This window comes from Lagopus muta, chromosome 3, assembly GCF_023343835.1.
Source record: "Lagopus muta isolate bLagMut1 chromosome 3, bLagMut1 primary, whole genome shotgun sequence".
NCBI classification, from domain to species: domain Eukaryota; kingdom Metazoa; phylum Chordata; class Aves; order Galliformes; family Phasianidae; genus Lagopus; species Lagopus muta.
In genome coordinates, this window is record NC_064435.1 from 41,379,735 (window position 1) to 41,395,208 (window position 15,474).

General features: G+C 38.8%; 1 protein-coding gene across 3 annotated transcripts in view; it reads right to left on the minus strand.

Moving 5' to 3' along the window:
• Positions 1-15,474, minus strand: part of SPIDR (scaffold protein involved in DNA repair) — a 198,857-nt gene that overhangs the window by 137,420 nt on the left and 45,963 nt on the right. For all 3 annotated transcript variants that reach the window (XM_048939560.1, XM_048939561.1, XM_048939562.1), the window contains exon 6: positions 10,919-11,151. In XM_048939560.1, coding sequence (XP_048795517.1) covers positions 10,919-11,151 — 233 coding nt within the window. The remainder of the gene's footprint in view (positions 1-10,918; positions 11,152-15,474) is intronic.

The following is a 15,474-nucleotide window of genomic DNA, read 5'->3' on the forward strand; positions in this document are numbered from 1 at the left end:
TGTTTGTCTGTTGGCAAGGAGTGATCACAGAAATATTCTTTTACCCATACTTGACCCTGTGATTCATTTCACAAGCTGGGTCAAGTGTGCAGCTTCAGTGGTCTGAACACTCTCCAAGATGGAATTAATTTGGCATTCCCAAGGTGAGGAGCAGAGGAGTGGCATCTAAACCGCACACGTTTAAGGTAACACTAAAGCAATTTCTACCCCTTGGATTCCAATCCAAGGTACATCAATTTATCATCTTAAAACAAAAAATACTGTCATAGAAGATATCCCTCGGTTGTTGCAATGAACTTAAGGACAGCATGAGGGTATTTGTGCATTTCTCTCTGGCTTCAAACAGGTTATTTTTATTAAAAAAATACATTATTATTTCCTTAACACTAAGTTTCCCCACTACAAGAACAATTCAGTATATTAATAAGGGCTTCCACTAAGCTGCAATGTGTCCTTAGGTAAACTTGGTTTAGGAATCAAAGAGGGAGCACAAGACCACCTTGTTTGTGCATATGAATGGGGTTATTATTTTAGAATGTAGTTCACATAGCTTGGTAAAGCTGACGCTGCAAATGAGAAACTGGGAGGACTCACACCTGTGAAAACCAACGAGGAGCTGAAAAGGCTAAACACTAAAAATCTATGGTTAGAAATTACTAACAGCCATTTCACCTGCAGATAAGTCGACAGGTTACATAAAAACAGATTATCAGTCTCAGCTGATTTTCTAGTTAACCAACTATCTAATTTGCAAAACCATAACTATCTTAAGACTTAGTAGATAGCACAGCTGAACACCTTAGTAGAAAAGACCACAGAATGGATACTCAAATTTAAGAGCCATGCTTTACCCAGAATGATTCATGGAATTTACATGGTTTACATTATTGCAGCCTCTTCTACAGCTGAGGGGATTCTGGGAAGAGGAAAACTCTAATTTAGTATCTTCCAGAGGAAGCAAAGAATCTCCAAATTCCCAAAACAAAGAACCCTCTCTCAAAAAGCTACAGGACTTGCTGTATCAAGCAAGAACACTGACAAAAATATTTAAGAAACCTTGGGCTCCAGAGAACTTACAAAAAGCTTAATAACATGAACTGCTTTCAGCAAGAATCACGAAACACAGAATCAACTAATACAGAAAAATGCAATGGATACTTCAGTATGCAGCAGGGTCAAGTTAAGCACAATTTTGTACAGGACAACTTGATCTGCTGCTGTTAACGTTTTGCCATGTTTACCTCAAACTTGAGTATTCAAGCATACTGCACTCCAGTAGCTGTGGACAAAAAGCTTTTACAAACATCAGCAACCTGCCCACCCAGTTTTTCTTCTTGCCAGACTGCCATTCTTGGATGTAGTTCGTTGTTCAGCTCTGCTGCATGATCTACCCAAGCCATGCTAGAACACCATTCACTTCAGCTACACTTGGAAATACAGCAGCTACATGCATTTGGAGTTTGCTTGCTTGAGTCTGAGACTGGTCTCTATACAGAGAGTTGGACTACAGCAATAAACAGAAGAGCTAGTAGCTGAAAAACATTTCTGGCGGAAGAAAACTGCTCAGTAGAAGCATTCCAAAACACTATTTCATTCCTTCCACAAAGAACATTCAAAGAAATGCAGTTTCTTATAATGCTTAAGGCACAAAAAAACAGCTCACAGTATAATTTAGAACCATACAATCATAGAATCCTTAGAGTTGGAAGGGACCTTCAGTGGCCAACTAGTCTGATTCCCCCGCAATGAGCAGGGACACCACAGCTAGATCAGGTTGCCCAGGGCCTGAGCCAGCCTCACCTTGAAAGTCCCCAGCGACTTTCCTCCCCACTTTTCCTGATTAGGGTTGCAGTTGTGCCTAATCAGTCCCTACTCTTCTGGAAGCCCACTCCTACTTTACCTATGGCAGAAGCACTTTGTAGCATGAAAGGAAGCAAGTTCCTGGTTTTGAGGCACACAGCAGGAATTAAAAAATAAAAAATAAAAAATAAATTTAAGAAAGCAAAAAACCCCCAGTTTCAGGCCAGATGTGTCTGCCAGGGAAGCTATGTCAACAAAACCATGACAAGCTATCTGACCCTTCATTACTGATTTCCTAATCATGTCTGTATTAGAACAGTTATCACAGGGTCTATGAAGAATAAAATCATGTCTTTCCCTCGCAGGCCTTGATGCTGATAAAAACAAATTGATACTTATATTAATACTCATCCTTCAATTCTAATTCCAAATGCAGTTTAAATTAGTTAAACTGCAAACATACTGCATTTTGCATCTGCGTGGTTGCAAGATATAAAATGTATGCAAAAAAAAAAAAAAAAAAAGCATTTATGAGATGTTCTCAGTTGGTCACTGGAACTGCCTTCCTCCCCCCCCCAACTCCTTTGCCTGTTGCATACGCTGTGAAACTAGGAAAATACAGTTCAAGGACATGCCATGCACAAAAGGAATTTATGTAGCAATTGAGCTGGCTGTTTATGGTTCATTTCTTTTAAAAAGTAGAAATAAAAAAAGAAATTTAAATACTGCTCCAAACACAGGAGAATGAACTCCACTACACTTAAAGCAAAGAAACTGAAGGAAAAAAAAAAAAAAAAGGTGCTTTCTTTTGCAAGTTTGGCAGGTTTAAGACAACGACGCTTGAGATCAACAAATTTCTTCTCATACAGTACAGGTGCCCACTGCTGAAAGTGTTCATCTGTGCACTGTGAGATATTAGGAACTACACAGACTCACTCTTGGCTGCACAGAGGAAAAGTAACGGAGCTACACAAAGCTCATTGGAAGCAGAGTGTGATACTGAGCAGGTGCCAACTCCAGTGTAAAACCAAACTCCTTGCTTAGAAAAGAGCAACGCTTCCAATTACTATTTTATTTTCAAAAATATCCAGTTCCCTCTTTTACACATATCTAGCCCTCATAACACACTTAATTGTCCTAGATGACAAACCCACCATCTGGAGTATATTTATCTCAAATCAGAAAATGTATTTTGATTACTAATTCTGATTTTTGTGATCAAGGAAGCCAATGGTATGTATTTAAATGACAAAAGCTATAAGCTCAGGTGCATACCTTACTGACCAGCACTTCAAACTTGACCCCAAAACAGTGTTTTATCATAAGCAAACGTAATGCATTTGGCAAAAAGTTAATGCAAAGGCTGCTCAGTGAAGCCAAACCGCTCAGATAGAATCTCGACCAGTCAAAACCTTTTTATTTTTAATCATGCAACTCTAAACTATTTTATGTTGTTTTTTGGTGTTTTTTTTTTTAATCCCTTAAGGCAGTCATATTTAACAAGCAGAAATTCATGCACCACTTCCCTATTAAATCTGAGCTTGTTAAACTACTCATTTAAAATATGTATTGCCGCTGTTGCCCAGGTTGAACACCATCCACACGAAGGGCGGGTTTGATGACCAAAAGAAAGCTCTGTACCTGGGTAAAAGCTTGGTTGCTTGTGACTGTTGGTTTGCACAAACAAACAGCAAGTTTCAAATGTTTTGTACGTCACACAACAAGTACTATCCAAAAGGTAACACAGCTGGAACAGACATATTGCTGGTTCCCAGCTTCCAACTCCAGTCAGGTTAATAGAGAGGAAAATAAAGCATTAATGAGTAGGGTGAGTTTTAAACAGTCATTTTCAATCTTCTTTGGAGTGCTGGAGCTCTACCTGTGTTCATGTAATGAAGTTTTAATTTAGTAGAGCAATTACTAAAAATAACGTCACAGAATTAAATTAATCTAAACTTACTTTCTCAGACTTCATCCAAATTTATGAGCTGTGAACACATAAGCATCTCTTTGATTAAGTTATCTCCTCATATACATTACTCCACATATTTCAAAACATTAAGAATTACACAAATACATGAATCCATCTCAGGACTGGGCACTTGGCCTCATATTTTCTTTTCAAAGATAGATCTTTACCCACACTTCCAAGTTAACTAATTAAATAACTTCTGCAACATTCAGCTGTCCAGTTCCACTTTATAGGGTGCATGTTGGCATTTGTCAGCACTGTAAAGCCCTCAGATGTTTTCAGCTTGCATAATAGTAAGCAACACTGAGTGCTGACAGTTGCTACTACATGTTCCTTTAGCATGAAAAATTACACATGTAGGTATGAAAGATGTGATCAAAGTCTTCTATGGAGGCCACCTCCTCTCCAGTGAAGAAGAGGAGTTGTTGACTTAGTGAAGTAACAAAGAATCTGAAAGCAATTTTACATGTACAGATCAGCCCTATTCAAGCTTCCGCCTTGGGATGAATCACTAGTAACATGGTGATCATTGGGGTAATTCTGCTTGTTAAATTAATACAATTTTTCTAGAATCCTTTTCCATTCATTAGAACAAGTGGGCACCACCAGAATATCATAGAATGGTTTGAGTTGGAAGGAGCCTTTAAGATTATCCAGTTCCAATCCCCTTGCTATGGGCAGGGATATCTCTCGCTACACCAGGTTGCTCACAGCCCATCCAGCCTGGTCTTGAACGCCTTCAGGGAGGAGCATCCACAGCCTCTCTGGGCACTCTGTTCCAATGTCTCACCACCCCCCACAGTAAAGAGTTCTTTTCTAATATCTAGTCCAAATCTACCCTCTTCCTCCTAAAAGCTATTCCCTTCATCCTGTCACTACATGCTTTTAAATGAAAAGTCCCTCTACTCAGCTCTTGTGAGGCCCCATCTGGATTACTATGTCCAGGCATGGGGCCCCCAGTACAGGAAGGACAGGGAGCTCTGGGAGTGGGTCCAGAGGAGGATCACTAAGATGATCAGAGGACTGGGGCCCTTCTATGGAGAAAGGTTGAGGGAACTGAGCTTGTTTAGCTTGGAGAAGAGAAGAGTCAGGGGAGACCTCATTGTGGCCTTCCAGTACTTGAAGGGAGCGTATAAACAGGATGGGGAACGACTGTTTACATGGGTTGATAGTGACATGGGGGAATGATAGGACAAGGGGGAATGATTTTAAACTAAGACAGGGGAGGTTTAGGTTACATATTAGGAGGAAGTTTTTCACACTTCCTCCTAAGGGTGGTGATGCACTGAAACAGGTTGCCCAAGGAGGTTGTGGATGCCCCATCCTTGGAGGCATTCAAGGCCAGGCTGGATGTGGCTCTGGGCAGCCTGGTTTGGTGGCTGGTGACCCTGCACATAGCAGGGGGTTGAAACGAGGTGATCATTGTGGTCCTTTTCAACCCAGGCCATTCTATGATTCTATGATTTAGAAAAGTGCACTGTTGATTTCTATTGCATACCAGTCACCCCTATTTCAATTCTCTGAACTACAGTATCCACTTGGAGAGGTTTTTGGGGCTTTTTTTAGACCAGCTGAGTCTATGAGGCAGACGTGCTGAGGCCTTCATTAGAGCTTTAAGAGTCAGACCGTCTCTTAGAACAGTTAAAAAAGTCAGCGGTCTTTTCTGGTTTGCATGTATTTCTTTTTTTTTTTTTTTTTAAACCAACTGTTCCACAAAGATGCTCTTCCCCATAAAACATGCACAGAACAAAGATACCATTTTCATCAGCCACCATAGCTTGAGGTCTCATTCAACAACTGCCTGAGAGAGAAGCAACCATCTAGATGACTTACAGGGTCCCCAGCTGTAAATTCCGCGCAGTGTAAACTAGATGTGTCCTCATTCCTCTTTCAACAATTCAACTTTCTCATGTAATATTTTTGCATCACACCACAGTTATTCCTGCAGGTCAGAAATGGTTCTTTGTAACTGAGGCCAGAGCTTCATCCCTGTGTAGTGAGATTTTGTTTACAGGTCCTTGAGCCTCAAACAATACAGAGGAAGAGAACTAAGAGGGATGACAGCCGCAATAGTCAAGAACAGTGCAAGCAAGCACTTCTTAGGTTTCACAAATTCCCCAGCAAAAATATCTAACTATAACTTCATAGGCAGTTGATTTTCCCACACAAGTTATCTCTCAGAGTATATATGAAAGAATTTGGGAACACACAGACATTGAGGCCTGCTTTTTTCTTAATTTTTAAAGCATTGATTACCCTTCTTTTCAGTTTCTGATAAAGTTCAGAGCAGCCCTCTGGCCCTTCAGGCTATATAATAGAAAAAAAATATTCAGATTGCCCTAGCTCTTTTACAGCACCCACCAGAATTAAGATGATTTAACATGGAGAGACTTCATTCACAGAAATAAGTAATCCCTTTTTTGGAGGTATTGATAAATAAATTAATCAAGTACCAGACTCACACACCATTTCTCATAGAACACTGACACAAATTTAAGAGGAAAACAGTGCAGGAACCAGCTTTGATAGGAACAGCCTTGCCACACTAGATAAGGGAACAGCTCTCTTCACAGTTCTGAAGACCCATCAAAGTGACTCCTGTTCAATAGAGAATAACTACATTTCTCTTCAACCATTTCAAACAGGAAGATGTACTCTATATGAAATTTGGAAAATCTGTCACACTAAGGAAAAATTTATTTATTCATTTATTTATTTAAAGACTTATCTCCTTTTAACAACAGTCTTCTGGCCCATTTAAACTATCGGTTTGTTGGGTTTGTTTGTTTGTTAGAAAAGACATTTTGTTAGTAAGAAAAGACATTTTAGCTTTCAGTAAGTGACTAATAGACTGCCCATGTGTATTTTCAGTGATTACAAATGGCACATCTGTAGCGCAGCCATGATATTCTTCAGTTATATTCTCCTAATCTAAGAAGAAATTCACTAATAAATACAATTTCATTCAACTGTAAGGACTTCAGCCTAAGATCACTAGGCTTAAAAAAGCTAGTTTGTGGTTGTTATACTCTCGTGTTATTTATGGATGCATCTGAGAAAAACAGATCCAATTTTAAGGCTTGCTCCATTTGTGCCAACTCTTTCCTCTCTTGGCACTTTACTTTCAGGATCTCAGTTGGCCTCATGTGACCATTTTATTGCATGTAGAACCAGGATATTCTGTAATTGTCTCCTTTTCTAAAAAAGAGAAGTTAAACATAGCAGATCAAACCTGTTGGTGATCTACTGATTCATGTAAGAGAATTAAATGGTATTTTCCTAAGATTTTTGTTTCACTATTAAGCTAAAATTTGCAAACAAAATTAACAAGAAAATCAATGCCATTGGGAACAACCATCTACCTTTGATCCAAACCTAAAGCAGTTACTTCTACACAACTAAAAGCAGTTGCAACACGACAGATTTTGAAGTAGAGTTGACATTATATAATGTAAGATATCCATTTCCTGCATTGAAAGCCAGACTGCTTTGGCTGACAGAAATAAAATTCTGTTTGAAAAAATAAACAATTCATAAAACCTCCTGGTTGTCTTCCTGTAGAAAGGAAACACTGAATGAATGCATTTTGAGTTTTCTTGTATACAGATACTGAATAAATGCAGTGACTGGTTTATCCTGTGTAACAAATGTTGAGACTTCCAACATACTCTTTATTTCTCCCTTTGTTAACGAGGGATACTTGAGTGACTTGGAATTAGCACAGTTTATACATTTTGCCTTGTAACACGAATTCATAATCTGAAAAGAGCTTCCTGAAAACTAGTATTTGCAGGACCTACTCCCTTCTCCCTTAGCTTTGCAAATCACTTGCAGGGGATTTTTATTTGGTGCCATTCTATCATAATACTCATTGCTGCCAGCAGGCAGCTTATACAGAAGCAAAGGTAGTCTATACCTTGCTGAGAAATCAAAACTTTGTGGTAGAATAAAAGGGCAAGAACATCTAAAACCAATATTTCTTGACCTAATCACCAAGCCAACTCATCTCTGTATCAAATGCCACTACTAGTACTTCCTTATCAGCTATCTTAATAGCTTATCAGTGCAGTGGCATTTATATCTCAGAACATCTTGGAAAATGATATTTCTCCCACTCACTCTGATCCCATTTTTATTTAAATTAAATGAATGTGGCTACCAAAGATGGCACATAAAGCCAGCATTTAAGGTGAGGATGTCCTGGGTTTACAGTTTTACAGTGGCAAACGAAAGATTTCATTTTGCTACCAGCATAGCAGATCTGACTGGCACCTCCTACAGCACTGCCCTGCAGGGAGCTCAAGAACCTGACTCAGGCCTCCAACACGTCTGAAAAACAAGGCAATACTGACTACCATCTCTATGCTGCAGTTCACTGTAGAAAGAACAACAATCTCCACCTAAACAACCCTGAAAACAAGAACTAGCAATACAGGGGATATATGAAGAGATGCTTTTATTTGGCAAAAAGAGTACAGAATAGATCAATTAAATGAGGGAAAAACTGCTTACGTGATTTCTTTCTTTTCTGAAGATTCTAATTGCATCCCAAAACCCCACAGAGCTATTAAGTGAGAACCATTGCATTGTACCCCTTCAGATTTCACTCATCACATCCCAGCACTGTATACGTCCCACATTCCTTTGGAGGAGACAGGTGGACTTCTCATTTTCTTTCCACTCCAAGGTGTTGACCTTACACTCAAATTTCTAACACTAGCATTATTAGATTTTAATTATCCATAATCAGCTCATTTCTGAAGATTTGTTATGTATACTAAACTTCAATTTTTGTAGAGAATCACAATTGTATCCTTAATAGGATGAAACAAACAATACTCTTTCATTCAGTAACAAGAGTGTTCCAGCCAGAGAGGCTGACTAGAAAAATGAGGTAACTGGAACACAGCTGCAATTAAATAATATAGATAACATAAAAGCAGACAGCAGAATGCATAAAGAACATCACAAGAGATTATTCCACTCGGTATGTAATTTTTCACAAAAAATAAGCTAAGTTTTTTTTTTTTTTAAATATGCTCTAATTTTTGAAGGTCATCACAAGCTCAGTGATCACAATCAGTAAAAAACATATAATTATTTTTTATTTTGTAAAAAATGGAAATAATAACATAGGTGGCTTATTCATATCAGCACTTTTCCATCAAGTACATATAACAAAACAGTCTGGTTTTGGATTAGAATCTCTCACACAGAGCACAGGAACAGGTTGTCCAAAGAGACAGTGGATGCCCCATCCCTGGAGCCATCCAAGGTCAGGCTGGATGGGGCTCCGAGCAACCTGATGTAGCTGTAGGTGTCTCTGTTCATTGCAGGGGAGTTGGAACAGATGACCTTTAAAGGTCCCTTCCAACTCAAACCATTCTATGAATTTGCATAGGAAGACCAAGACTGTATCACCTCTGCTATCTCCTCTTAACCCACACTTCACTAAGCACCAGTCTGGAAAAAGAGAGCTTGGTTAAGCTCTTTTCCACCCGCTGCAGAATTTCAAATGGTCCAAGTGGGAACTCATGGAAGAGATCCTGTCTGCAAGAATTCTCTTGCTTACTGCTTTTCTGCTGTGATCTCAATCTGCAGCAGAGGCAGGAAGGAAGGAGAAAGAACAAGCCAAAAAAAATGCAGCATAGCTTTTAACTATATAACCAGAAAGAAAAGATTATCACTTAATTGATCATGCAGCTGATCAACCCTCTCCAATCTGGACTTCAATCCACAGCACTGAAAACCTAAGCCTTCCACTCAGTGGCAGCATACAGCAAAAACAAAAAATCCACCCTGCAAATTTTGTTCCTTTATTCATTCTGGCCAAATTGCATTCTGTATTGAAAAATTACAAATGAATAAATGCTTATTCTGCTGGACATCCATTTCAGACTACTTGAGCTATAAAAATACATTTTTGCACTAAGTGATATGTGATCATCAGAATCATCAAATTAAACTGACAGGTGCAGGCTGAAGCCATGTTTAAGCTATGCAGCCACTAACTGTGGGGTTTTATTGCAACACTCAAAGCTTTTTATGGCGTCAGAAAACTACAGGACAAATCCACGGAGGATAACAAAACACTCACACAGATCCTGAGCAGTAAACTGCCAAAAGCTCAAAGTACATCTGTGTAAAATAGCACCATGCCATTTGCCCTGTTCTTACTACCTTCACATAGACTTGCTGTTAGCCACCAGTAGCATTTTTGGTACAGCTTTGGTCTGACTTATTAGAGTTCTGTCTTCATGCTTTTAAAGTAGTAAGAAGTAAAGCTTGATTGCACAAGCAAAGCACTGCAAGTACAGAAATCCTCAAGTTGTTACAGCTTCAAATCTGTTCCCTTGGTTGGCATTTCTAAGTAGTCAAGAAAATTTTGAAAGATAAATAAAATATGGTTATTTAACAGAAGCAAGGATTCTCTCTAAGTGCCTTATTTTCTGATCGATTACTGTATAAAATCAGTAGGAAGAACCATATTGCTAAGGATGCAATTGCTATCTACAGCAGCATTGCTCATCATTTTCCTTCTCATAATTTAAGCCATGCTCACACAAATACCACATGAAACAACTTCTGTGAATTCAAAATAAGAACCAACTATTTTTGCATTGCAATTAGCTAGGGACATACAGGATCATGTACATCAGAGCTCCGCATCTCAAGCTTAGGTGGGTTTTGTTCAGCACCTTTTCAATACACTTAATTTAGTCACAAAGATTTATATTTCAGACAAACAAACACATCCCACTTTTGCTCAAATATCACTCCATCATGCATTATTCAGCACACCTTTCATAGGCCATTTTGGATAATTTTACCCTGACAAACCCTTTGATTCTTTTGCATCTTTTGCAGACTATCTGAAGAGGCACATGACAATGAAATGATCGCAAGCTAAAAAAAAAAAAGTATGCATGCTCATATTTGTAAGCTAATTTAAGGCATTTCTGAGATAAAAAATATTATATCAAATTGTATACTGGGGTTCAGGATTGAAAGGTTGACTCTAGTTTTGCAATTTGTCAAAAATCTTTCATGTGTTTGCCCTTGAAACACATTCCTACTCTTCTTTTAGTTAACCTGCATTATTTTATTTACAATTTAAAAAGCACTTAAGAAGAACAGTATCTTTACCTCAGTAATTTCCTTTTTTTAGCAGAATCTTCCGGGGTTCTTGAGGCCTTGCCTGACTGTTTCTTAGGTGTTTGTAGAAGGGCCTGTGCAGACTTGAGCCAATCGCTGGCAGGTCTTGCTGCAGCTTCTCCCACACTCAACTGCAATTTCTTAATGAATCCTGGATCAGTGGGCTGTGTGTCCACTTCTTCCACATAGTCATTGTCAGATGAATATTCAGAAATTTCTGCCAACTAATGAAATAAAAATAAAGAAGTATTTAAACAGAGTGCTAGTGAAATAAACTAAATTACATGAAATATCTGGTTAATTTCAGCTACAGATTTATGTAGACAGTTATGTTCCCTACCAATCAGTAAATGAAATCACAATTTATTGATTCGTATAACTTGAACAACTGTAAATGCATATTATTTTTTTCTGAGTCAGCATGAACTGCTGAATATAAAGATCATCTGTTGAAAGAAAACTGAGATGAGTAACATCTGTTCTAAAATAACCAGATCTGGAGAACTCATCAAAAAGCTAAGTCAATGCCCAACTCCATTAGAAGTTTACAAACAAGTGTCAGGATTAAAGCAAACTCAGGAAAACAGAGCCTAATGTGGAAAGGGATCATGAATGGCAAGAGAGCTGAAAGGCAACACAAAAGTTAGGTCCGGATTCAGGTAAATAGAAAGTTTTCTGCCCTATTCTGAGCTGAGAAAAAACAAACTAAAACAAGCACGTGTCTCTGCATGAGACAGAAATTGTAGCTGGCAAGCAGTATTTAACATTTTGTTAAAACAAGAATTTGACCACTACAGCTAGGCTTCATGCATGTCTAGTGGGCCTGTGAGTTGCAGGGAAGGTATCAGAAATGCTGGACCAACATGCAGATGCTATCAGGCCACAGCCACACAGCACCTTAGAGGAACCCCCAGTCAGCAGCCACAGCCACCAGCAAGCAGAGAGTGGAGCTGAAGTTCCTAAAAACCTTGCTGGAGCTCCTCTCACAGAAACACACAGGAGACATTGAACCAAGAAAGGAAGCATGAGAAGGCCTCAAAACAAATCTGGAACGGGAGATGAAAGGCTCAGGAGAGTGCTGACAGGAAAAAAAAATGACCTGCTTTGGCTCAGTTTGCCCTACTCTCCTGCAGGGCTCCTGCACAGACAGGGCAGGGCAGCAGGTTTGGCTGCCAGGGGTAAGACAAGCAGCGTTCAGTTGTTATGTAAGTTATTATCTCTTGACCCAGTATTTCTTAAAATACCAAGTACTAAGGAACATTAAGCAAAAATACTTGGAAATACAAAGAAAAATAAACATGTGGCAAATAGTCAGTGAAGTGCACAGCCATTCATCCTTCCAGAGCAGTACGGAAATGCTACACAACTGCTCACTCCTAAGTAAGAACAGACAAAATTCATTCAAGCCATATTCTAATGAACTGAAAGACACTAATTTACTGAAAGACACTTAAATAGCATTAGACTGTCTGCAAAACTACACTAAAGCTGAACTATAAACTGCATTTATAATATATGCCTTTGTCTCATTCTTCCACTGCTGTAAGTTGGTTAACAACAAAGCAGCACAAGTGCTCTGGAGCACAGAGCAGTTCCAGCACCAGGGCACAGCACTTCCTCACTCCAGCAGCCTTCCACAAAGCCCTTCTTTGGGGCAAGCAACTTCTGCAGCTCATCCTCCATCCCTGGAAAAGCCAAAACCCAGCTGTTAACTGCAATGCGTTAGGTTCATATTATCAACAGGGAAACTGGAAAAGAAACTAAGATTAACTAGGTCCAGATAATGCTGCTCCCATCACAAAATAAAATGAACCTGTTTAACAGCTCTCCACACAGCTTGTAAGACAAATGGCTGAGATAAAGACTCTAAAGATAAAAGGTGAAAGGGAGGGAAATCACTGCATTCACTAAAACTGCATGTTATTATTTAGCATAACCATCTGAAGGCAACATTTCTCTAGTGCAGACAACAAAGCCCCACATACAGCTACTGCCAGTTCTTTAACACGTTCTTCACGTAAATGATGAGACACTGTGTTCATGTTCTACGAGCTGACCTAAGTACTCTGGAAACTGGAAGGACCTTTTAAAGCGATCCAGAGAAGAATTGCTAAAAGAATGTAATTCATATCAGCCCGTGATTTTGCTGTTTTAAACAACGCAGTCAACACTCGTCCCTTGGCAACAACATCTCTCTGCAAACAAACTCCTTCCGCGTTGGAAAAGAGCCAAAAACAAAAAGTTTCAAGCAGTACAAAAGCAGTAAGCAAGTGCTTTGTTCTAAAAACACTTCGATGCTGTAGGAGTGCTTCAGTTTTACACAAATTGCTATGATACCTGGTGTGCCCAAAGGATGCAAGCCTCAAGTTCTCCCTGCACGTAAAATGCAAATCAGGAAAGCCCTTGGGATGTAATTGAAGTCGAGCACATTACAATCCCACAGACTGTTGTAAGAGTTGAGAAGCTTTCTTAAGGCTTGTCTAATAAATCATTTCATACTTCTTCTATTATTTATTACTGTATACTTGTTTAGACTTAACTTCCCCAAGGAAACCACACTTTGAGGTTTTTGTTTTGGGGTTCTTTGCTTATTAATGCTTTTCTGTTTTGTGTTTTTGTTGTTTTAACTTGGTCTGTTAGCATTAACAAAAAAGTCATTAAAAATGGAAAAGAAAAACAGGGAAGAAAAGCTTTCAAATGCTGAACATCATTCAGTTACCATCAGAAATACATCATGAAGAAGAAAACGTGCTCAGAACTTCCATGATTTTTATGCATGCAGATAAAACACAGCATGTCTACCAGCATTATGGCAGTGGCCAGTTGAGAAAATCATCTGAATTCTTAGGTTCGCTTTAAAATGATCACTGATAGCTACCGAATTGTATATCATTTATAAGTATCCTAAATACAAATTTTCACAAGGTTTTTGTTTAGTGGGTTGTTTGGTTTGTTATAAAATAACATCATCCCCAGTTGCATCACCATGAGTTTCTGGAGAGTGTCATTGCTGTGCACAAAGAAGCGTCATATTAAAAGTAGCAGATTTTCCTACATCGCTTGTTCCTTTGAAATATAGCCCCTTCTCATTTATTTTTTATGTTACAGTGGCAAAAGGCACACTGCTCCCACTACCCAGTCACTCAGTTTCTCTACCTTAGTTCTTCCTCCACACCAAGCCCAATCAACCATCCCCACTCTGGCATTTTCCACAGCTGGCTCTCATGTATCTCCATCACTCCAAATACTCTGCTCTAGACTATCCACTAAGATTCCCTTTCATTTCCAGTGATGACCTTGCTGCCACACCCTCATTTATGTCATGCTAACCACTTTTTCATTTCCCAGAGTTGGTTCCAAAAAAAAAAAAAGCAGGAGCTGACCTCACACTCTCTCTCCAAGATGACAAACATGGTTCATTTTCGTTCACTTTTAGAATAGATTGATTTCCTCTCTGAATGTTTTCATTTGAAATGGTCTAAATGCTGCTCTTCTAGGACTCTTCCCTTTAATGGAAAAATGACTTTAGTATAAATATACAGAATAGTGTCATTTTTTCCACTGAGATTTGTCTAGAAGAAAAAAGTCAGCAACTACTATAGTAGAGCATTCGGGACCCTGTATCTTAAAGATAAGCAAAATGCATCAAAAGATAGCTCTGAAGGTAAACTTCTGACGCATTTTTGACCACACTCACCAGTACATATTGGATGGCATGAACATGGAAATAGATACAAGAAACAGCAAGCTTGTGCCCTTAGCCAACCTGTTAAAATTACTAAAAAATACGAGATCAACTTAAATAAAAGCCAAACAAAAGTACCTTCCCATGAGCACATACATTTTGCACCCAGCAGCAGAGCAGCTAATATGCAACTGATACATGTGGGACCAAATACTCCCTCCTCAGCTTTCAAGAGATTGACTTCAGCTGTTACTTTATTAAAAAAGAAAAAAATGCTTTTTTTTTTTAAAGTACTTTTACAGTCTGCACAGCATTTGCCCTAGGAAGGTGTGAAAAAGTTACCTTTTGACTTCAGTATTGACAGAAACAAGAAACAAGAAATAGCTAGATTTGATCACTTTAATAAGCACTCGATGCATCTTACCAATAACACAGCAATAAACTGATAAGGATTAAATCTCCATGTAAATTTTCCAAATTCAGCACAGAACAGAGAAGTATACTCAACTTTTTGTACAAAGCTAGCATACCAATCTTCTTAAAACAAATTGTTTCAAACACAGGGATATCTCATACAATGGTTGCTAATGAGAGGCAGTGAGGTAAGTATCTGGGAGTCTCACCCCCCTCCCCCCATGGAGCTCGTCTCAAGATACACTTCTAAAACTTCTCTGCAGAGACATTTCAGCATATTCACCATACTTTTGTACTGGTTAAACACTTTCACTTGTTCAGACATCACACATTTAGAAAGCAAAGTGTTTTTCAGTTTATATGAAGACATCCCGCAGATATAACACTCAGTAAAAGTACACTGATATCCCAGATGAGCCCAAAAGCTGAAACTGTTTTGCCTAGTTTC